At 36.3% G+C, this 24,697-nt stretch overlaps 2 protein-coding genes across 7 annotated transcripts in view; one reads left to right on the top strand and one right to left on the bottom strand.

The window, feature by feature from the left end:
- The window catches only part of LOC135104504 (uncharacterized), a 142,206-nt gene extending 140,060 nt beyond the window's left edge, over positions 1 to 2,146 (top strand). The window contains exons 8-9 of the mRNA XM_064012069.1: positions 1 to 191; positions 651 to 2,146. The exon at positions 1 to 191 is cut by the window's left edge and continues 459 nt beyond it. Coding sequence (XP_063868139.1) covers positions 1 to 191; positions 651 to 740 — 281 coding nt within the window. The 3' untranslated portion in view covers positions 741 to 2,146. The remainder of the gene's footprint in view (positions 192 to 650) is intronic.
- A 1,329-nt stretch (positions 2,147 to 3,475) lies between these two features.
- On the bottom strand, positions 3,476 to 23,877 carry LOC135104483 (protein SERAC1-like). 6 transcript variants are annotated; one of them, XM_064012022.1, is made up of 15 exons: positions 23,420 to 23,877; positions 22,475 to 22,586; positions 20,414 to 20,472; positions 19,017 to 19,069; positions 18,604 to 18,696; positions 16,179 to 16,413; positions 15,876 to 16,013; positions 15,406 to 15,572; positions 14,924 to 15,059; positions 14,355 to 14,496; positions 13,832 to 14,009; positions 9,738 to 9,885; positions 9,346 to 9,492; positions 8,599 to 8,665; positions 3,476 to 7,346 (listed from the first exon to the last, which is right to left on the bottom strand). In XM_064012022.1, the coding sequence occupies exons 2-15, from the start codon at positions 22,561 to 22,563 to the stop codon at positions 7,286 to 7,288; spliced, it is 1,713 nt and encodes a 570-aa protein (XP_063868092.1). In that variant the 5' UTR covers positions 22,564 to 22,586; positions 23,420 to 23,877; the 3' UTR covers positions 3,476 to 7,285. The 6 variants fall into 6 exon arrangements, with proteins under 6 accessions (XP_063868092.1, XP_063868101.1, XP_063868083.1 ...); XM_064012031.1 differs by lacking the exon at positions 23,420 to 23,877 and adding an exon at positions 23,156 to 23,340 and having other exon boundaries at positions 15,406 to 15,512; XM_064012013.1 differs by lacking the exon at positions 23,420 to 23,877 and adding an exon at positions 23,156 to 23,339.
- Positions 23,878 to 24,697: the final 820 nt, after the last annotated feature.

Below are 24,697 nucleotides of genomic sequence, written 5' to 3'. Positions count from 1 at the left end.
AGGAATTTACAGACAAGTTTGATTCCCTGCCAGCAGCACCAAAGCATTCTGATGCATCAAGTCAAGGCAAAGAAGTCTCCCAAGATGGTGGTGAGAGGCATGGTGGTGATAGTGACTCAGAGAATGTGATACTAGATAAACATCATCACCACCACCATCACCACCACAGACACAAATTACACACTTTCAAGGTAAGCAGTGATTGCTGTCTATGAGGAAGAGATAAAAATTGAAGTGCCTAAATAAATGTAAGGCCTGATTATTTCATATACACTTACACTTTCGATTGCAATTTAACTCTGTTATCAAGGGACCTGCTGCTCATGGAATGGGTTTGTTATGTGTAGCTGGGGTAAACCATTTCTTCTGTCAGGCCTTTATATGTGGCAACCCAGTCATGCTGCACCAGTCTTGCTGCACAACTGAGCCTTTCATTGTGTGGTTACATGAATTAATCTTGTTCCCTTCTAGAGGCATTGAGAATAAATTGGATTATATTTTATTCTTGGGCAATTTGCATGTGTATTACCACATTGCCTCAGCTTCACAGGGACATCAATCTGCTATATGAATAGAGAAACAACTTCAGAATATACACTTGAATATATCTGCCATAATTTCTTTGCATTAATTGTATACATATTTTTCAGAGTCAGCTTCAGTATCTTCAGCGATGGGAGGAGAAGCTGTGGCGGCGGGCTCACCTGCAGCCCCGCCACCACACAACAGGTGGCCTGTAGCAGCTGGTGGTCCCTCCCGTGCCTCACTTCAGCGCCAGTGGTCAGGTTCCTGCACAGTTATTACACTGGGCATAGTGTTGATCTGGTCTCCTTTGCCTGATCAGAACTGGTAACACACTAATAGAAGAAGACTAACTTATTTCATTGTGCCAGTTTTGTAAGTAGAGTTTTGTACTGTACTAACAAAAATCACTCATCCTTATACATTTATCATAACTGTGCATGGAAAAACCTTTTCTAGTGAAGATTTTGAGGAAAGATGGATAAAGTTAAATTTTTCAGAGTCTATGATTAAACATTAATAGGTATCAGAATAATGCAGTGATCCCCTGTCAAATGGTATGACATGTGCAAAGGATGCCATCAGTCTGTGGGCCATCAGGTGTGTGCAGCCAGTCCCCTGAAACTCTGATGATGCCAAGACACAAATGGCTTTTATGTAGGAGTCACAAGTGAGCAAACACACTAAGATCCCTATAGGTACAGTAGCTCCCAAAACTACCTATAAAAAATAGATCTACATTCTGACACAGAAGACAATATTATTCGACATGTTTGGTGATTACAGTGGCAACAGTTGGTAGCCTTGCACACTAGGGATGGTTTCCATATATTATGACCTGGGAAATAGATCAGCATATCAGTGTCACGTGAAGCCATGCATATCAACCTCACTGATGCCACATGTGATCAGGCAGCAGGTTTCACATTGTTCAGTATGCCACATTTCACACCTCACTTTAAAGATAATTTTGGGAGCTACTATACATAGACTATAACTTCCCTATAACACTGTGAGGGATAAGCATATGTCTGACTACTGCAATGAAATTTCTCATCTTTGTCACTTTTTTTGAGAACATGAATGAGTAAGTGGAAAGGCAAGACATTAAAATCAGTTTGGAATGTTACTGGCCTGTTCCTTTTGAATGAGTTAAACCAACAAGTATCTGACAACATATTACAAGTGCAAAAATGTCTCCTAGGTTCATAATTTTGCTAGTTTTCCTAAACTTTTTTCTCTTTTTATGTAAGATGGGCCAGATTTTTTTATGTAAGATGGGCACTGGCCAAGGGCAACAAAATTTTTATAAGAAAGGCCCCACATGGTTTTAAATAACAGAATCTTGCAAATACCATTGCCAATCAAGTCATCAGTTATGAAACTGGTATTAGAAAAAACTGTAAACCAAGAATCATCCTCTCCATGTAATTTACTTGTACAGACAATCAGAGGAATATGGAATCATACATTTGGTAAGGGAACATTGCAATGAGATTCTGAAGTACATACCTAGTTGTTATGGTGCCTAACAAGGTAGTCTCCATACTACCCTTACTCACACCAGCCTTCATCCTGCATATCTTTACTGGAACACCTCTGATCCCAGCTTAAGCACTTCACAGTTTTTGTTTGCCTGTTTCACATATGTCTGTATTTGGGTATAATCTTCCTGGTGAGTTGTGGGGCTTAATATGTTGATACCATCGGCTTGTCCTTATCCACAGGCCTCAAGGAGCAATAATAACCATCTCTTAAAGGTTTTTCATTGAGCCAGTGTAACACTTATCCATGTATCAAGCTGACATGTGAGACTAAGTGTGTACATCAGAGTTTGTCTTGCTATAGGAACACTGTGAGATATTTCCAATTAATATCACTGTCTATTATTCAAATAAAATCTGTTCAGCATTAATATTCAGTAACTAAAGATATTTTGCAACACAAGATTGACAGCAGGTAAGATGTTATTTACTGGTGAAAATATTCATTCTGAAAGGCAGCTGGGAGATTTATAGGAATGGTTTTATGCCATTTTCAGAAAAATCACTTCTCTGGGTTTTTTTTTTTTTTTTTTTTTTTTCTCTTCTCTTTTTGCAGGAAGAGATAAGAGATTTTGTAGTGATGGATATTATAGGTCAGCTTGTATGCAAATATCTTCAGTGAAGTCAAAACAATGGTTAATTTTGAAGTCTTCAACAATTTATGATATAGATACATGTGATTCATTTGCTGATGTATAAATAAAAGTGGCAGATGGCAGAGTGAGTAACACACATCTAGTTACACATGGATATGGTATATACATTAGAGGCCTGTGAATCAGGCAAAAGATAACTTTGGATGCCTGTAGTATGAAGAGGATGAATGGTTAAAGTAATGTGTGTGCACATGGAAGCAATGTGTTGCAAGGATGAAGGAGTGAACTGTGGAATGGTGGTAGTGGTAAAACTAATTACTTTGATGCAATTTAGTCACTTGGAAAGTATGGGAAAAAAATCTACTGTATAAAGACAAGAATTCTTGTATATGGTAGGTGTTTTGGGTGCTGAAAGAATATTTGTAGAGAAAAAAAAGATGAGTAAGAGGATCAATATGTACCATGGTAAAGTGTATGGCAATAATTTAGTGGTGGCATATCATGACCAGTTCTTTGAGGAACCAATGAACATAACCTATATCATAATAGATATATTTTTAGTCAGTTAACTTAACCTGTGTAAAAATTAATTGTTAGACAGTCATTCATTCCTTGTGCAATATCACACCTTAGGAATCTTTGCAAGCACTAAAGTTATCCAGCTGAGAGAGTTTCTGAAATGAGACACCACTGTAACCCACAGACTACCTCACCATACTGTAGCTTCATCTCCACATCAGTATTAATTCCTGTCTTTGGCCCACATCAAGCCTTGTAAGTCTGGAGCTGTCCATATCAAACATTAAGTATATGTTTTTGTTTTTTTTTTTTTTTTTTTTTTTTTTTTTTTTTTAAGATAGATAAGTGTATGTTGACATTACTAATACTATGGCAGGAACTTGACTAACTGCCTGGGAAGAAAGTTGGAAAGGTGTATAATAGATTTATGATAACAGCATTCAACCCCTGAAAGCCTTGATCCAACATTAATTTAATGAAGAGGAAGTTCGTATTGCCAGTCATATAAAAAAAATAAAAAAATAGAAAAACATAGGTATAGGTAACCTTAGCCTATTGTGTTGGACCAATGTACTGGCCTTGTGGTTGTGAGGTGTGTGTGTCTGGTTCATGTGAGGTGTGCAGGTGAGGAGTGCTGTGTTGTTGCCTCTCACTGAAGAAACCATCATCTTGGATAGAATTGAGCATCTTTTGTCATAGTGTTATTGCTTTACTTCAGGATGACAGAGAATTTATCTCAAAAATTATTCTGTCAGTGGATTCTTAATTATTTTCTGCTGGATACCAAGTCCATTATTTTTTTTATATTCTGAAATGATGGGAACAGTCAAGATAGTGTATAGCTAGAAGGATTTGTTCCAGGAAGACTGATTTGAACACTTGTAAAGTTTGCTGTGATCAGCTGGAAATTAGTAAACTCTTCCCTCTTTGAAGGATACCCCGGCATGAAACCATGAAGAGATTAATTATTCTGTTTAGAAAGTGTAGCTTGTAGGTATATAAAGTCACATATGTAATTGAGTATTGTTATTTCATGTTCACAGGTGGTTGTGAGAGGCACTAGTTTGTTGAATTATTTGACTCTGTTTCAAATCTTGCATGAATAGGACATGAATAAAGGTGATCTGTTAACCAATGACAAACTTATGACAGAATAAGTTAGTGAGGTCCTTCAACAAGATCTTCATATCTTTTATGTGATAAGAACCTCATTACCAGGGCACAGCCATATCATGTGTAGTCAGTATTTCATAAAGCTTCATACAGTGAAAAAATGGTCAGGTTCATTTGGATGGTGGAGTTTGAATGTTGTACTTTGTATAGTTGTCTAGCTTGTGGTGGTCTGCCAGTCTTTTTCTGTGAATGAGTAATTGAAAATAGGATATTGCTGCAGAGACACAAACAAGTCTTACTTGTGACAGTGTTCAGTCAGCAACTCTTGTCACCTTGTAAGTTAAGAAGCAAGCTGCTTGTCTCAAGGCTGGCCAACACAAGAGTAGGCTGCTCATCAGTGATTCATAGCTGAGAAAATGCATGACAGAAAAAAATGTTAACAAGTGGCCATTCCTGACTTGTTGCTACGTTGATGACTCTTATTTCTTGCCTACTGCTGTGTTCATCTAGTGAGATTTGTTCATTATGTTTATGAAAAATTATCATATATGTATAGTCAAAATTCATATAGATATTGAAATAGAAAAGTTGGGATGAAACTAAGAAAGCTCATTAAACAAAGCAGTCAAAAGCTACTTATTTTTATTTTGTGGAGAATCGGAGTTATGATCCATGTAAACTGTGTATTGTTTCTATGTGGGGAACTGTGAACAAATGATAAGTATATTCAGATCATATGACCATTCAAGGATACCTTGGAAACACTAGCTATGACTATAGTGAGTCCCCTTCTGTGTTTACCTCTCCGTGTCACACTGATTCCTACCCCTTCCATCACCACTAATTTAAGTATCACTTACTCTTATGGTAAATGTGTGACTGCCAAAGGAATCATACAATTAGGAAATTGTTTTTATAGTGGTAGATAAACAAGTAATGTCAAGTTTGTATAGAATTTGTACTTATAGTAGATCAGAATGTGAACTATTTTCATAAAGGTGAAGTTTATTTTAATGTAAAAGTATATAATGTTACTATATATAATACATGTTAAACCTAATAGATTTGTAGAATGTAGTAGTTATAAAAATATTACACTCTTAGTACATACTGTTGTTTATTAACCTGAACTAACCATGATAATATTTTAACCTAATAGATTTGGTGCATGGATGCCTGCATACTAACCAACTTAATAAAGAGGGTACATGAATCTATCAAAGTCTTTTTCCACTTAGATTGCTCATTTGCTTCTATGGGATCTTGATATGTCATTGAATTGTTAAACTGGTTTACTAATCCTTAACATAAAGACACATGGTAAGTGATTAAGAACAAGTGTAACTTTCATCAACACAAATTGTAAGGCTCTCCCTTCCCTCATCAGTCTTTTCGTTCACCACATTAAGTAACCCTGCTCACACAGTCTTTCCCCAAACTGTATTTCTGTTACAGTACATAATGAAACTATCAAAGATGTCTCTTACTAGCTCAAACTCTTCACACATCCCTTTCTGTACTTTTCCTTGTCACTGCATAGATCTTCTATTCCCATCATTATATGAATATTCTCATAATTTTTTATTGACTAATAACCTTTCCTTTCTTAACTTACAATCAGTACACAGCTTTAACAAACTAGAACTGAGTGTTTGGATAGGAGGAAGTAGCATCTTTAATGCCATGACCACCCACCTTGGGGATACTTTATGAGAGAAAGAGAGAATTCCATGTAAAAAAAAATTAGATAGATGGACAAGAAAAGCAATTCAGTGTGACAGGATGAGCACCTATAACATGGGTAGTTGGATGTTTCTCAGGGATTCTGCAGCTGTGCCCATTAGACATTGTACAATATAGACAATGTAGCTCAGGTAGTCTTCTCACTTTTACACGTCAAATTAACTTTACATCCAGATGTTTAAATCTTCATTAACTTCATGGAATATGTATTTGGTAATTTCATTAACTTCATTGAATATGTATTTGATAACCTATGCTTGGTATGTTTAATTTGTACTAACCAGCATAGCTGGGCATTATCACGATAAATTATCATGATAATTTATCACAATAATCATATTGGGTTATCGATTATCCGATAAGTACTTTTCCCAAGTTATCGATTCATCGGTATCACTGGTACTTTTGGTTCCAAACTAGCAATAATCAATAATTTTATTTTTTGGAACATGAGCATTGTGAAATTATTAACTTTCAAAATTTAATGTAGTTATTTTACTTAAAATTGTACTTGTCATTAGTGAAGAGAGGATAATCATTGAATTTGAAAAAAATTTCAAAGATTTTTCTAAGGCTTCTAAAATAAAGATAAAAATAAAGATTTGGATTTATCATTTCTTTTTATTTAAAATATCAATATTGTTATTGCTAGTATTGGAATTTTGGGTTTATCAGTTTATCCGTTATTAATTATCAGGTGATAATTTATCACTACTTATCAGTTATTGCTGATAAGGTTATTGTTATCAATTTACCAGTTATCATGATTAATATTTTAATTATCATACCCAGCTATGCTAACCAGCAAGCTCATGTTGAGCCATTGACTGTTGTCATTGTTGCTGATAAAAGCTTGTTATTCCAGCAATACACTCCTCACCCATTCATCTGCACCTTCCTTCTTAACAAACAACAGAGAAGGAAGAAAAACTTGTGTGACACTGTCATGTCTGATTCCCTACTTTTCATTGCCAGCTGCATATTGTCATTAATATTCAAGGCAAAGGAAAAGTAAACAGCCAATTTTAACTTTTTTAACAGGTTTATCAAAAAATATATTTATAATATATCTTAAACAAAAATTTACATGACTATTACCAAAATATAAATATATATATATATATATATATATATATATATATATATATATATATATATATATATATATATATATATATATATATATATATATATATATATATATATATAATAAAATCATCCTTTAAAAATAAAAAGCATGTATCACAACTATATTTGATCTAGAGTTTCTTTCAGGAAGTGCAGGATCTTTTGGTAGACGTCACCTTTCCTGAAATCAAACAAAATTACTTCATTAGACAATTATGAATTTACCACTTTTGGTCAGATTTATGTCATTATGCAGAACTGATTACTGACAAGGATGAGGATGCTTAGAACACTATAGGTGATTATACCACTTCAGTACATATGACAATGAACCTTAAAGCTCTACAAAGGATATATTCATAAAGAGAAGAGATGGATATAAAAATATTTTGTACAAGGAGCTTGAGCAAGTGCAGATGAATGGTTGAGTAGAGCACTAACAAATATTTTCTGTGATTTAAAAAAAATCTTATTGGAAAAGTAAGTGGATGTCAAGAACAGGAGAGCATATGAGTGCAGAGAATGGCACCGCTGTAGATAAGAGATGGGCAGAGATCTTTTGAGGGATTCCTAAATGCAGATGAGGATAGAAAGCCTAAGATGATTGCAAAAGGAACAGAGTGATAGATGGATGTGTTGGAAGAATTAAATTAGTCACTGGTCACAAAAGAGGAAGTGCACAAAGCAGTAAAGGATAGTCAAGCTGGGAAAGATACAGGTTCATATTAAAAAATTTATCCTATACACCATATCTACCACACTCAAACAAAACACTTGTACTCGTACCACCCATGCATAAGAACATAAGAAAATAAGGGAACCTCCAAGAATATAAAGGGAGCTGCAAGAAGCCATCAGGCCTACATATAGCACTACCTGTATGAAACATACAGGAACTATCATCCCCATCCATAAATTTGTCTAATCATCTTTCAAACCTCCCTCATGACTTAGCACTAACAACCTGATTACTGAGTCCGTTCTATTCATCTACCACTATTTGAGAACCAATTCCTTCTTATCTCTTTCTTGAACCTAAATTTTTCAAGTTTGAACCCATTATTTTTTATTCTATCCTGATTACTGATCCTGAGAATTTTGCTTATGTCCCCCTTGTCAGATGCACTCACCCAGTCAATCAGTACCAGATATATATTTCACAATCTAATTAACCATTCAATAACAACTGCATCACCATTCTTCAAACATTCAAACACACACCTAACCAAACATGCAGCTTACCTCTTTTTTTTTTTACCTTTCACCATTCTCTCTCTCTCTCTCTCTCTCTCTCTCTCTCTCTCTCTCTCTCTCTCTCTCTCTCTCTCTCTCTCTCTCTCTCTCTCTCTCAACGCACTCTGCTGCCACCACCACTACCAATATGCATCTAAAGGAAGAAACTGGTGGCTTGACAAAAAAAAAAAAAAACTTGCCTGTTGGCTGGTTTGCATATGTCACGGTGTGTTGTCTCCACTTCACAGAACTCACCCACTCCAGGATCTAAATTGTGAGAAAGTAAGATACTGTGCCATGAGCCATTACTGGTGGAAATTCTCTCTCTCTCTCTCTCTCTCTCTCTCTCTCTCTCTCTCTCTCTCTCTCTCTCTCTCTCTCTCTCTCTCTCTCCACATAGCTTTTTTTTTCATGCATCCTCTTTGTACTATGCTTGATAACTTAATGATATTTTGTTTCACTTAACTGTAATTTACTTCCTTATTTCAGGGTAAATTTCATTCACTACTCTCATATGTGCACAAAATACATACTTATTAAAATTTCCTGAAAATTTTAAAATCTACATTATAGGATACTGAAGTTGTGGTCAACAGCTACTTAATCTGCTGGGTTAGTTCTCTTTTCAATCTTCAAATCCACTTAGAATGTCAGTTTTCAGGTTTTGTAAAGAAAAAATTTACAGTAAGCCCTTTGATCTAATGACAGTCTCTTTACAAAACCTGAAAACTGACATCATAAGTGGACCAGAGGACTTCAAATTGAGGGAAAATGCAAAACACAGAGGTGAGTGGGGCAAATTATCTGATTTCTGATCATGACTGTACAGAGATGGTTGTGTTCATGTTAAGAGGGCTGGAAGAATAGAAAGAATTAATGGCAGGTGACACATTTTTCAATGAATCCTGAAGAATTGTACCTTGAATTTTGAACAGGAAAAAACCCACCTGCAAGATGAGGCAGCACAAAGTGTAAGTCCCACCAGATCATTCCATGCTGGGTTGGTTCAGACTCCAGTAGGGATAACACAGCCACCTGCTGCTCCTTGGCTAAACTCAGGAACAACTTGTGGATTACTTCTAGTTGTGGATTATCTGTGGAGATAATATGGTTAACTGAGAAGTACAGGTTAAACTAATGATTTTTTTATATTTTCTTACCAAATTTTATATAATTATTTGTTTTGGTGATTCCCCCTCTCCCCACCATTGTAATGATCCATCATTATGACATCATCCATTTCTAGTCTCTTGGAACAAGCTAACATATATGCAATATGGACACAAGGGAAAGCAGGATTGCTAACCTGCTCCCACTGGAAAGTAAGGTCACAACCTACCTGTTCTCATCTCCCAGATTTCACAGGTGGGCTGCAGCACCAGGATGAAAGGCCATGTGGTGATGGCATTGGCCAGAGATGAGCCATGGTGAGGAACACTGCAGAATACAGCAGCTAGTGTCTGTTTTGCCAATGGACCACCATTCTTCTGAAAATGCATGACACCTTGTTTCCATTTCACCTTTCATCTGACAAACCATGTGTAGTTATCTTGTATTGCCTATTAGAATTCCTAAGTTTGGGATGTATTTGTTCACTGAATAACAAATGAGGTGATGTAAGGATATGTTAAGATAGCTATTAAGATGTATGGGTACCCTGCCATTTTCATGAGCAGCACAGAAGCAGATCAGGTGTCTAGCTTGACCTGGCAGTGGAGGAATATTTGTTTCAGCATGAGGAATCACAGAAATTGCTAATGGTAAAATGATATATCAGTTAATTTAGGATGAATAAGCAGAGTAATGATATGTACATCTGTGTTCTGTTACGTTAAATGGAAGCCATAATGTATCCATGAAATGTGTGAGTGGGGATAAGTGAATAATTGATTTGATGAGTGCAATTTTCTCTCTCTCTCTCTCTCTCTCTCTCTCTCTCTCTCTCTCTCTCTCTCTCTCTCTCTCTCTCTCTCTCTCTCTCTCTCTCACACATACATAGACATGAGGTCAAGTGGCCAGTGGGTCCACATGCTTAAGGCATGCTGTGCAGAGTGACCTGACCTCACTCCTTCATTCCTTGGGGTCATTGTGAAGGTGAACAGGTCACAGGTGAGATGGACTGGACAAGGAGTCCATGTACATGAGTGTTGAGGGGAATGCATGTATACTTAGTAAGTCGGGTGTGAAACATTATAACAGCCGCCTCGTTTTCATCTTTACCTTCTTATCCCATCTCCCCTTTACACATCACAACTGCGTTACATAAAAACCTCCCTGTCCATACATCTATTTGGCTCTTACAGCTTCGCCTTCAAAGCCAAGAGTAAACTCTTATTTAAAACACACTTGACAATGCACTTGTGCCATAAATTAGGGGATAGTGTTAAACAACCTGTCCCAAAATTTAATATTCATCCAACTGTTTGTTTAGAAAATATTTGTGAAAAACAATGTCTCATACACAACAACACACAGTTGTTATAACATACAACTGCAATAACGTACTGAAAACTTAATAAATATATAATTGGAATAATGGACCAAAATTGGCATAACAAATTTGCAACTTGTGTCGGCAATAAAAATTTAATCAGAACAGCAAACTAAAGCTTGTCATTTGTGCAAGCACTGAAATTTTGATCAAAATTCATCAGAACAATCAACTAAAACTTGCAAGACTAAAAGTGCATCCACACAGTCAAACAGTGTCCATCGGACAAACACTGCTACCATATCATAAGGCGAAGCAGGATGACGTCATAAGTGTTTAAATGAGGGAAGTTTATATGGTAACAAACAGTGGTACCAGAAACTTATAAACCACAGTTTCTACTCTGTTCATCAGACAAAGACTGGCACTGTTCGAAGCTGATGTCCATTCGCAACACACAGATATTTACGTCAGTGTTAGTGTGGATTTTGGCGACAGGTAGTTGTTGCCAGCGTCTAGTGCGGTACATCATCACCATGGTGCACAAGAAGATAAAAAAACAAAACAAAAAAAATTGCACTATGCAACATAATAGTTGCTGCACTGTTTGAGGACTAAGTGACAAGGGAATGGTGCAAGGACTGGTTTAAAACACGAAGAGAAAGGGGAAGTCATGCCATTTTAAATGAACTGCGTATTTGTTATGAATCAGGGCCCAAACAGCTTCTATGACTTACTGGAGAAGGTGAAACCTTTCATAACCAAGCAGGACACCTGTATGAGGGAAAGCATATCACCAGAAGCACGTCTAGAGGCAACAATGATTTACCTTTCTTTCCACCGCGTTCTCCTACACTTCCCTTCAATACACAACAAGGATATCTAAACAGAGTCTGTCTGCAATTATTCCTGAGACGTGCCAAACCATCCATGATATACTTAAGGATCCATACCTAAGGGTTCCGATACTACAAACATGGATAGTGTTTGGTACAGCTCTTGGTGCTCACTTCTGACATCATCAGCAAACCTTTCTGCTTTTTCATTGTATCTGGTAACAGTTTTGTCTGACAGACACTGTTCGACCATGTGGACACCTTAACTCACCAGCTGTAAGAGCCACTGCTCACCTATCTGCTGCCTGTCCCTTCCTCCCTTTCTTCCTTTCCTCTCCCTTCTTTTGTCTTGTCTCCCTCCCTGTCACCTCCCCTCCCCCTTATCTGTCAAGAGATAAGGAACAAGGGAGTGATACCTCTCTCTCTCTCTCTCTCTCTCTCTCTCTCTCTCTCTCTCTCTCTCTCTCTCTCTCTCTCTCTCTCTCTCTCTCTCTTATTCATTTTATGTCATTTTTGCTTCATCCTTTCTTACTCTTTCTCACTCGTATGCATAATTCCATTTCCACTCATTCAGTCTCATTCTATTTAGCAGTCCTTAGGATTGTTATTAGTTTCACACACACACACACACACACACACACACACACACACACACACACACACACACACACACACACAGAGAGAGAGAGAGAGAGAGAGAGAGAGAGAGAGAGAGAGAGAGAGAGAGAGAGAGAGAGAGAGAGAGAGAGAGAGAGAGAGAGAGAGAGAGAGAGAGAGAGAGAGAGAGATCCAAATTAGATGGGATTTATCATATGTATACACATGACACTGACAAGTAAATGTGACCGATACTTGTCAAAGCAGGGCGAAACTCATGTTGATGATGTACAAAACTCGAAATAGTAAGAATCTAAGACTGGGCACAAAATTCAGGAAGGTACTGTGTACATTTGTTGTGTTATCTGAAATGTGCAAACATGCTCATTTTGATTTTTTTTTATTGCAGATTTTTTAGTATTATTTTCTGGTTTCCTGGAACCAATTAATTTTTTCTCATAGGTTCTTCAGGCACCATAACACAAATCTGCCATAACGAACGTTACATTGGAACAAATCATGTTCATTGTCACATATCCTACCGTAGAGACAAATTTAACATAATAACTTCTTGACTTCTTGTGGGATGTTTAGGGTTTCCTCCCCCTACCCAAAGAATAATAATATGAGCACTACTACAACTACAAGAGTTGCCATTCGAATAGCAAAAAACTTCATGAACAAGGCTGGTACATGAAAATGACTCCTTACCATAACTTATTGTGAAAGGCCATCATTATGGCCCAAAATTTATCAATAAAGGAGAACTATATACTTGTTCTATCATCACTAATATCTTGCAATGTTAGGATTTAAGAAAGAACGGCTGTGTTCAGTATCAATGATACTATACACCGTAGTATTAAACATTATGTAATTTGACTGATCTGCATTTAGTCTCCACGCATAAAGGGAAACTTTAGCAAATGCCAAGTTGTAAGCTAAATCAAAATAGGCTGCTTAGAAATATTTGTGGTGTAAGCCAAAACATCTTTACATGTATTTTTTTTTACCTACAATTAGCAAAATAAACTAGAATGATTTGTTAATGATTTTAATTTGTAAAACTGCATTCAGTACAAGATGCTAGTCAATGTAACACTTTGTCACCAGATGGCTAAGGCTGATCCTTTTTAATGATGTGTTGATAAGTGGAATGATCTGGATAAGAGTATTAATGAGTATAAAATTACTGAGACAGAATTGCATGAGTCTAATGTCATTTCCTGTATGTCACAATTAAGTAAAATAGAAGTATAGAACATGCTCTTTGAAATTATGCTGATATATCTCTAGTATTTACAAGTAACCCACATGTACTGAGTGCATTTAACTTGCTTTCTTACATGGCTACCCTCTAGGGAGAAGAACAGGTACATATGAGATAGACACAAGATACATGCACCTAGGTATGTACTTTTTAATCACTGAGATAAACAATGAATGTACATGTATACATATGGACACCTTGTCTTGACTAAATCCTTCAAGTAAGATGTCACTTTGGTACATATATATGAATGGATGAGACAGAATCATAAGACCCCACATCTTAACTTCAAAACCCACCTGTAATAAGTCCTCTGAGACATTAGCATGTGATGTGGCCCCCTGCTGGTCCTCCATCAATATCTGCTTCATCACAAGGCCCCCCATAGAGTGAGTGATCCAAACAATGGGACGCTCCCCCACACCAGCTGCTTCTAGTGCCTGCCTCATATCTTGACTGTGGCTGGACAGGGACTTCCTATACCAAGATATGTTAATCATTGTGCATTGTCTCATGATTATATAAGCAAAAGCAATGAGTTTCTCTCTCTCTCTCTCTCTCTCTCTCTCTCTCTCTCTCTCTCTCTCTCTCTCTCTCTCTCTCTATGTGACTTCTAATTTTATGATCACCTAAAGTATGTTTTGAAAATAAAGCTGTTCTCTTCTGCTTCATCTCCTGCCTCAAGGTTACTAGAGGAAGATATTCATCTAAGCATTAACTCTTTTTATGATCAACTCTTCTTAATTTGATCACTGTAAAAAAGTTAACACCACTTGAGCCTCTCTCGTCCATCCCTTCATTACACACTGACTCATTCCTTACCCAGCACTCTCTTCATGGGAATCACATCCCCATCTCCACCAACGAGCATGGAAGTCAAGAGCAAGGACCCTCACAGGGAGGTCCAGGGCAGGTGCCAACCAGTCCAGAGGCCAACAGCAAGTAGAATACTGATCAACCTCTTCTATAAAGTAGAAAGTATAATATATATATATATATATATATATATATATATATATATATATATATATATATATATATATATATATATATATATATATATATATTTATTTATTTATCTATTTATTTATTTTTTTTTTTTTTTTTTTTTTTTTTTTTTTTTTGCATAAACCAGTATTGGGTTCCTTTACCTATTCAAACAAAATCATCATATCAATCTAAATAAAGTTCAGTATCATAAAACTATTTCCTGATGGTTTAAAGAAAATATTCACAAATTTTGCTATCCAAAGAATTTTTCACTACAAGTAGAATTGGGTGGTTTTGAGTGAATTAGTACAGAAAACACTGCCTTTCCTAAGAACCATGAGCCTTAGCCAGCTGGCCAGACAGAAGTACATATTACTTTAGTGAATGAGAGGCAGTCTTACCTTCCTTGAGGTTTTTGATCATTCTGCGTAGGCTCTGGGGGAAAAGAGGTCTGTCTGTGTCTGCATCACGCTGCCGCCACGTCCATGGTGCTCCCCCTTCAATGCCATGGACCAACACTATGTCTATGAGGGGCACCTGGACACATCAGGCACAGGATTATGTGTAATAGAAATGGTGAGCAAATACATTATCCCCCTACTTGATTTCTGGTATCAGTAAGCAGGATAAGTGATTAATATCACCAGTCACCTTATAAGTCTTAATATATGGTAATTTTGCCACATATAAATATTTAAAACAATTTTAATCTTTTTTTCCTAAGATTTATGGTTCATGACATAAAAACCAGCTGGCAATACCATTAAGGTAAGATGACTCCAAGTGTTTGAAAGTTATTCAAACAATAGAAAAGAATAAAGGTGTGCACTTTTGAGCAAATTTCAGGTAATTCAGTACCAGTGCACCAAAGTGGTAGACTTACCTCCTCCTCCTCCTCAGGGAGCACAAAGGGGTAGATCCCTTCAATAAACACACCAGTACATCTAGAGGCTGCTGTTCCTGCCTTCAAGTTATGCAGTGCTCTCCAAGCTGGGAGGAATATATATGGGTGGTGGTGGTCGGCACAAGTAGTGAGAATATCCACCAACCCTGAAATAAAATTTCTCTGAACCTCTCACCATGACCTTATCAACTGCTGCTCTTTCCTCTCATCATATCCCTATCAGTTGCTCTTCTTTCCTTTCACCATGTCCCTATCAGTTGTTGCTCTGAAGTTAAGTTACTGCGATACTGAATTAACAAACAAACCAATATATATCATGCAAGATACTGTAAATATGTAAAATGCATGCCTCTTACTATGTTTAATTTCACTTTTTAACACATGATTTACAAGCTTATAACTGACATAAACAACACACATGAGCAACAGGCAGATGGCAGATATAATACCAGTGTCATGGATGAGATGATGATGCTCTGGATGAACAGCTATGTTTGCCAGCACCTTGAGGGCCATGGGAGTAGCCTTGGCACCACCACCTTCAATCACCCTCTTCAGAGCCTTCACCAGGTCCTTAGTGAAGATAGCTGAAAGGCAAACATAATCCTTAAGTAATAAATCAATTTTCTTCACAGATTATCATACAAGAATTTTGTTTTATAATGAAATAGTAAAAATGTGAGGGCAACTCGAAGATGATTCCCTCAACAATATCCTCCATACATTCTGTACATTACATAAATGATCCATACAGTTCCCTTTACAGAAGTCTCTGCAGCAGCTAATATACCAGAGGGCCCTCACACCACAAGACAGGGCTGCTAAGTATGATGGAGGAGTCAGAGCAGACCAGGAAGGAGGTGGCAGCCAGCAGTCCACAGTGTCCACCCATTCAGCATCAGCCAGCCACTCAGCCAGCCACACATCTGGCCCACCAACCTCCACCCTTTCATGCACCAAGTACCGTTGACACAGCAACTTTGCATTCTGCAGAAGAAAATTTAGATATAAAAGTACTAAAATTTGATGTATTTTTTAATCTTTCCAATTGTTAGAATATCATATTTGACAGCCTTTATAATGGATTATTTTTCATTTAAGAGAATGCTGCACAAGCAGATCAGGTATGAAGCTGGCTTGTTAAAACATAGCATGGCTTCAAATCCCACCCTAAGGAAACTAAACCAGTCTTAACACATTATTAAGATGACTCAGCTTTTAATACTAAATTATCTTTGCATTCAGAAAAGTCTCCCAAGATGCAACATCTTATAAGCAGTCAAATATGTTATATTATAAACTACACTGATACTATAATCATTGTGTATAATGCATATATAACAAAAACAGTAAAATTGTTAGTTTGCAACTACAAATAATGGAAAAGTTATTTCAAATAAAACACATATATAATAGTTCCAACAAGCTGTAATGAAAATGAAACATAAGTAAAGAAATACCAATGATACAGTTACAATAAGCAATATAAGTAAAACAAATGATTGTAAGATACAATTACTAAGTTGATAGGAGCAAAAGTTAAGCTGCAGGAAATCACCCAGACAGCAGGGTTGTAATGATCCTGTCTTAATGCAGATTCTTTGGGGTAGCAGTTGGTATATTTTGAAAATTGTTACTAATGATTCTATTCACACGAAAATATTACCCACCACTTCCCAACAGGGTTTTTTAAATCTATTCCATCCTACAGTTTTATTGCAGTCATGTGTTTCCAATACAGGAAAAGTGCAATAATGTAATTTTTTTATTGAACTTTATTTGTTGCTAATTCTTTTAAGAAGCAAAAAAAAATAAAAAATAAAAATACTCAACACAAGAGCCATTTGTTGGTCTTAAGAAAATTTTCATGACTCTTCCAGTTTTCTGTCCAGGAATGACACCAGAAGAGAAGATGGCTGCCACTTTGCTGGGTCCTAAGTGGCTCTGTATATAACACTTAGTGCCTGAGCCACAAATACGAGTACATAAGACCCTGTTTCAATTAAGCTGACGCATAAACTTGGTCCTCATTTGTCAATTTTTAAGTTTCTAGCATCTCATGGTGATGGCCAGAGAGACACCCATGAACATCTGAAGAAATCATTAAATGGAAGAAAATGGTCAGCAGCAGGTATGCTCACATTGCCCATTCTGCGAGTGCTGAGTATCCAAGTTGTGTTGTTCACTTGCCTTGTGTATGATTAGTCCCTTTTACCAAAAAGGCAGTTGGTACACATGATGAGTCTACACACTCATGTGCATAAATTTTCCTTGCTTGCAGGCACTATTTACAGCTACAAAGCATGTACTATCAAGGAGTAAAGAAAGGCTCTCACAAAACTACTTTAGAACTGTTTTGTCTCATCAAGCAGCAAACAATATTTTATACAAGGTTTTCTCACTTTTCAAAAACCATCAGTCTTCCTCTTCTTATTTGTTCAAGAATGGCTGAAAATAATCTATTAAAAAATCCATTAAATCAAGCAAGTATAACAGAACTTGTTATCTTAAGACTATTAGAACAAGCAGAAAACAGATGAACAATATTAATTCACATGCTATTTTCTTTGTTCTTTCTGAGGACGACATAAAACAAAACATGAAATATGTATCAGAAAAAGAAAATTGTGATCTTCAGGAAACTATTACTTTTATGATAAAAATTTACACAAAAAAATGTTGTATACACATTGCAAAGTATATATATATATATATATATATATATATATATATATATATATATATATATATATATATATATATATATATATATATATATATATAGCTCATGCTCCTGAAGCTATCAAATACATATTCTTAATCCTTTCACAATGCAGGTGGGAAACATTGCAAAGTATATATGGCTCATGCTCCTGAAGCTATCAAATACATATTCTTAATCCTTTCCACAATGCAGGTGGGAAAATCATAGTTAACAGTTCCTCATTGCACCACAATGACCTGATGTACGTCACTTTAAGCCATCTAATCTGTTTTAGATGCAGGTAACTGTGAGTAAATGTTAAACTTAGCAGTGACATCATGGCAACAAAGACTATGAAGTAACAACTGTTAAACTGATCCAAACTTACTAAATCACATCTCAGTGATGCTTGTGTTTCACACTGTACAACCTACCACACTATTCACTCTTAATAATCACTCCAACCCACTTACTTCTGCATATAATTCTGCAACAGTATTTTTTGAGGCACTGGAAGATGTAAATTCTTTAAGACCATGAGAAATCTTGCTGATAGTCTTGCAATTCTGGAAATTAAGAAAACATAAAATATTCCATAATTAATGCAAAATATCTTTCTTAAGCAAATTTGGATAATATTCACACTTCATATTCTATCTATATCACTACTGCTATTGTTGCTACAACAACAACTACCACTACTACTATGACTACTACTACTACTACTACTACTACTACTACTACTACTACTACTACTACTACTACTGCTGCTACTTCTATTACTACTAATCACAAGAAATATTTGGGCACAAACATTAAGCATGCAGGCCTTGACAAAATACTTTCAAGCTCCATACACACCAGCAGGATCCAAACATTCCCTCACCTCTTTTTGCTGTAATAAAATGGTTTCTTTGTTGTCAGATGTCTGTGACATTTCTGAAAATCAGAAAAAGTGCATTCTTATTTCAGGTATATCATAGATTTCAATGGCAATGTCAACTTCTTGTACAGTCAATTTTTTTCTCTCTCTCTCTTTCTCTTATTCTGAAAACTAAGTAGCTTAAAAAGCAGGAATTTTTCCATGGATATTTCCTGCTCACCAAAGTGGATGTTAGGTATTAAACATAAGACAAACTGTTTCATAATATCAGAAATTTATTTTTATGAAAGTTAATAAAAGAGCTCAAGTTAGGTGATAAATAGCTGGGCAGAGCTGATGGTTTTGTGCCAATGTGAATTTGTACTGCTGCCTCTGCCCTCCACAAAAGCCACTCACATCATAAAACAGGCATCATGTGGTAAGAAATCATTATTCACTCTTACAAGAATTAATTTTTAGTGACGGAGAGGAGACAGTGCCCAAGTGCTTACCATGGCCCACTATCCTTGATTGTATTGCTATTTTCTCCACTGATTCACTCTAACCATCACTAGTAGTGTAGGGATGCAATAAATATCACTATTTTATTTTCCTGTCTAAAAAAACATACCTGACCAGTGTGTCCTGCACCACACAGTTTATTTTATTCATCAGTTGATCTATAGCAACAGAGCTACAGTTTATAAGGACTCCACTGTAATAAGACTGCCTGTTATAAAAAATAAATAAATACAGGAGAAAATATTTTATGATTCTGAAAGCTGTCACATCTGCTGGAATGGAGTAAAAATAACATCCTAATGCCACTGTCCGAATTCAAAGTGAATGAATTGGAAGGAAGAGATAATAAAGGGTGGGACTAGACAGTAAGGATATCAGGATGAGGATCAAACACTGTCAATGAGAATTATGGAAGAGCATGACACTGGCAACAATAAATTAGAGGATCCCCAGCAAAATGTCTGTGAGGTTGTGTTCCATGCCATATGAAATAAGAGCAAGCATGGGTAAAAGCAGTGCAATACATACTATAGGCATGGAGGGAAATATGTGGATATGAAACAATTATAAGTTGCATATCAACAGAGAGCCATATATCATTAGGCAGGAATTACTAAGCCTCATATGGCCAATCTATAAGCAGGCTGGGACAGTTCCCCATTTTGTGTAGGTGACGTAATGACACTTTTTATTAATGTAAAATGGCATGCAACCATTTAAGCATTAGTATTTCTTATAGGCAATGCTATTACATACCTTACTTCTCTCTAATGTTAATAGTAATCCATCCTACTGTCTATGATATAGAAATTAATGTGAAATTAGCAAAATGCATACTACATATTCCCACACTTCATGAAAACTCACAAGCTCAACCTGACTAAGATGTACGTACACACCTGAGATCTGGTGCACAGCCTCATGGTGTTTCTTCAGCTGGTGGCCAACAGTGCCTCCTCTGCAAAGGCTCAGGATTACTCTGGTGCCATATCACCATGTCACGCACTGGCACCAGTTATATAGTCATATAGTCACTACCAAATACATCCTTGCAGCACAATGCAATCAAATTTGCAATGGACATTACAATACAGCAACAAGTCATCCCCTAAGTGATCAGGAGCTTGGTGCCATTTATGCTCTCTACCTATTTGATATTACATTCCCTGCATAAATTTCCTCAAAGACTGTGGTTATGGTAAAAAGTTGTCATTCTAAGCCTTTCCGTGTCAAAAGTCTTTATCCTCTCTTTTTCCTCCCTCATATTTCCTTTCTCTGTAATAACTCAGGTTTTGAAACTGAGAAACTGAACTGAAGACAGCCATGAAACGGAATGGTTATAGATTGAATTGCTGACAGGATACTCAATGATATTAATCCTTTGCCAATCAAGCCAAGATGATAATGCTAAATCTTAATAGATCTTTTGATCACCCTTAACCATCCTCCAACTCCAACATAAAATTTGATGCTTATTATATTCTTACAATCCAAACTTGTAGATGATTTTTCTCTAAAACCTGTTCTCTTAATCTGAATGTCATACACACACAAATGAAATAATACCAACCCTTTCTTGCTCCATGTCCATAACTACAGTACCTTCTTTATGATACTTTTGAAATTCATTATATCTTTAAATGAGATGCAAAGATAACTTTTGTAGTGACTACATCTCAGGAAACAAGCATGAGTCACACAAATTATTTGAAACCATTTATTGAGTATATAAATTCTAGCTGTGTTTGATCCACATGCCACAGAGAGAGAGAGAGAGAGAGAGAGAGAGAGAGAGAGAGAGAGAGAGAGAGAGAGAGAGAGAGAGAGAGAGAGAGAGAGAGAGAGAGAGAGAGAGAGAGAGAGAGAGAGAGAGAGAGAGAGAGAGATTCATGTATGTTGCATTCAGACAAGATCTACTAAAAATCACAGAAGGGAAAAACATCAAAATCCACCATACACAAATATCATGCCATTGTTTATGCTTTAAAAGGTAAAAGAGAGTAAATGGTATTTGGCAAAGACACTAAATCAAATATAACCTTTCATAATAATGTACATACAAGAATTTTAATTTTTCTTGTATTAAGAGGGTGGGGTGTGGACTGAACAGAAATACATAGACTGAGGGACCAGACCTTTGTAAAACCAACCACAGGGAAAGCTTCCAGATATTCTGCACTAGGGTGGGGTCAAGGGATTAGGGTAGTATGAAGCAGCTTAGTCCAGGCAAAATAAATAAGAAAAAACAATGTTCTCCTTTGAATGCATAATTAATTTCTATGAATAAAATCTTTAAATAATTGTCTTAACTGATGATACAAATATTTAAATGATAGCTAAAAGAATTCAGCATTTTTTATTTATTTATGAATTTTCATTTGATGAAACTGACAACCCCACTTGTAAATCGTAATTCATCTATAAGAGAGTCAACTGCTTCACTTTACAGTGGGTCCCTAAGGTCCAATTAACCTTTTCTGTTTAGCCAGAACCATTCAAGTTGTAAGAAACAAGAGAATCTGAATATACAAGAGACTAGAAATTCTAGAAAATAACCAACCATGCATAGCTACTATTAATTTACATTACATCCTCTTTGAGCCAAACCTGTTTGTGAAAAGGCTTTCTTTCCTCCTTTTCCTATTCAAGTTACTGGATAATTTTTGGTGAAATATTCTGTAGCTTGTGCTATTTGTGAAATACTTTACTTGATTACGTGATTGTGATTTTCCGATAACTGCTGCATATAATTTATTACCTTATCACACACACACACACACACACACACACACACACACACTAGTTTTCACCTAATATGGCTCTTACAAATAGTTAAGTAAAAAGAATACAAGAAATATGATGCTGTGCTGAAGTTTTCAAACAATTCAAAGGAATTAAATGCATATTAACATAATCAAGACCCAGATTAGTATGTAGCATACAAAAAGGTATAAACATACATCAAAATAGCAGCACCAGTACGAAGCTTGCTACCCATTCGGGACAACATTTTAACTTCCTTACGGCAAGTGCCAACACTGTGAAGCATCAATCTTCTCCATCACACAAGTCCTGAAAGCAACAAAATAGAGATGAAGTGATAATAAGACACAACAACAGGTAGGTTGTAATGGTTCATGGTATACAAAACTATTTGCTTCACTCAGGGCAGGCTCTAACACTCCCAGGACACTAAACAAGATTGTATTTTCAGCATCTGATATATCAATAAATTTATATGAAACAAACTACAGATAAATAATCTCTTAAGAAATACATTATAATTCCCCACCCTAAAAAAGTTACCTTAGAAACCTAACTAAATGCATGTTCTTGTTTGGTATTGCGATAAAATATAGCTTATAGTATTTTTTCAGCATAAATCACTATTTTACCTACCCAAAAACCAGTCATTCCCATAAGTTTTATTACCATTGCAAATTCCGGTCAAAAATTGCTGTCAAACTACTTTAATACAACTCCTAGGTAAGCATAACCAACAGAACATATATGAATGCAATGAGTATACATAAATGCAGTTAATTATTTAGTTTAAAGAAAAAGGGCATTACGAGCTTCACTCAATCCTGTGGACACACACACACACACACACACACGAGGAAAGCCAGCCAATAACATACCTAAGATTCGTTACTTTCCGACCTGCTGGACCATCATTCCGTCCTTATAACTTTCCGATGAAATGTATAGATTGTCATGTACATGATTAGTGGCTATGACCAACACTTGCTCCCCTCCCGCCCGGCCACGTCCTCTGCTGCAGTCGTCGGTATTCCACCTCTCCATCAGTCACCAACAGCTGATCTATCCCTATGGACAAGCGTACGCCCGCCCCTCCCCCCTCCCTGTCCGTCATGGAAAAAAAATAACTATCTGTAATTCACCTCCATAAGTTATTTTCTCTTCATGAATATCCTTATTTTCTTCTTGCTTCTTTATATGTTTTCCTTATTTGTCAAGCTTTCTGTCCCAAGGCGTGTTCATACTATAGGTGGTTTTACCCGCGCGTTTCAAATTTCAAACCACGGCGGTGTAAGTTAATGGAGGTTTTCACAAATAACCGCGCAGTTTTTTCCTCTCAGGTGGATCGAGGTCTACCCAAGAATGAGAAACAGATAGTCTCCCGTCCACCCGCGCGGAAAACGCGCTGGTCGATTCGCATGCATAAACACTTGGCGGCTTTAAGGCCACATTGCGCTTCCATTGGTTGGCTTGCCAAATTGGCCTGTGATACTGCTGGCTACTCAGATGAGCGATACAGTTTCATTGACATCCTGAAGTAATTCAATAATTTGTCTTCATGGTCTCTTAACTTGGGGTACAATGTTATGAATATCCCATGAATTAGTTTGTCATGTAGAAAAGGGTGAATCCAGTTTTGCCTTTTGTCTCTCCCTGCGCCGTGCCCGTCGCTGACTTGAACTAAAGACATGATGCTGTCTCTTCCGCATAAATGGTGACAGCCTGACACTACAGTGTCATGACTCATGATGTTGAACAAAAAGTCAGTGAGGGGCTGAGAGCACGGCTCCCGCCTGGTGAAAATGCATCATGTGGAAAGCTTCCGCAGTTTAATTAAACCACTGGTGAAGTGGTCCCCAAACTCCGGATCATGATCCCCAAAGGACTCATGAACCTTTTTCTGGACATTATGGAGGGTCCAACTTGTATTAAAAAAAAAAAAAGACATCCTTCTCGTTAAAATGTATTATTAAATCAATCATTGTTAATAAACATTAATGAAACATTGATAAACATTTTTTTCTTTTTTGCTCTCTGCCGTGATTAATCTTTTAAATGTAACTGTGCCATTGAAAATGAGTGCGTTTTTAGAAAGCTTATAAAGGTGGGGATCATGGTAGATTTGGTACTACTGAAATGGATCCTGGAAAGTTTTGGAAACACTGCGCCTTACTTGGTATCAGTAAAGAAAAATTAATAAATAGTAATGATAATAATAATAATAATAATAATAATAATAATAATAATAATAATAATAATAATAATATTATTATTATTATTATTATTATTATTATTATTATTATTATTATTATTATTATTATTATTATTATTGTTATCATTATTATTCTAAAAATGTTCTTTCTTCACTAAAAGTTGGATAACAATCAACAACTAATCGATTGACTGATTTGGTTTATGGC

The sequence above is a fragment of the Scylla paramamosain genome, chromosome 1 (assembly GCF_035594125.1).
Source record: "Scylla paramamosain isolate STU-SP2022 chromosome 1, ASM3559412v1, whole genome shotgun sequence".
Taxonomy (NCBI): Eukaryota; Metazoa; Arthropoda; class Malacostraca; order Decapoda; family Portunidae; genus Scylla; species Scylla paramamosain.
This window is presented reverse-complemented; position numbering and strand designations above follow the sequence as displayed.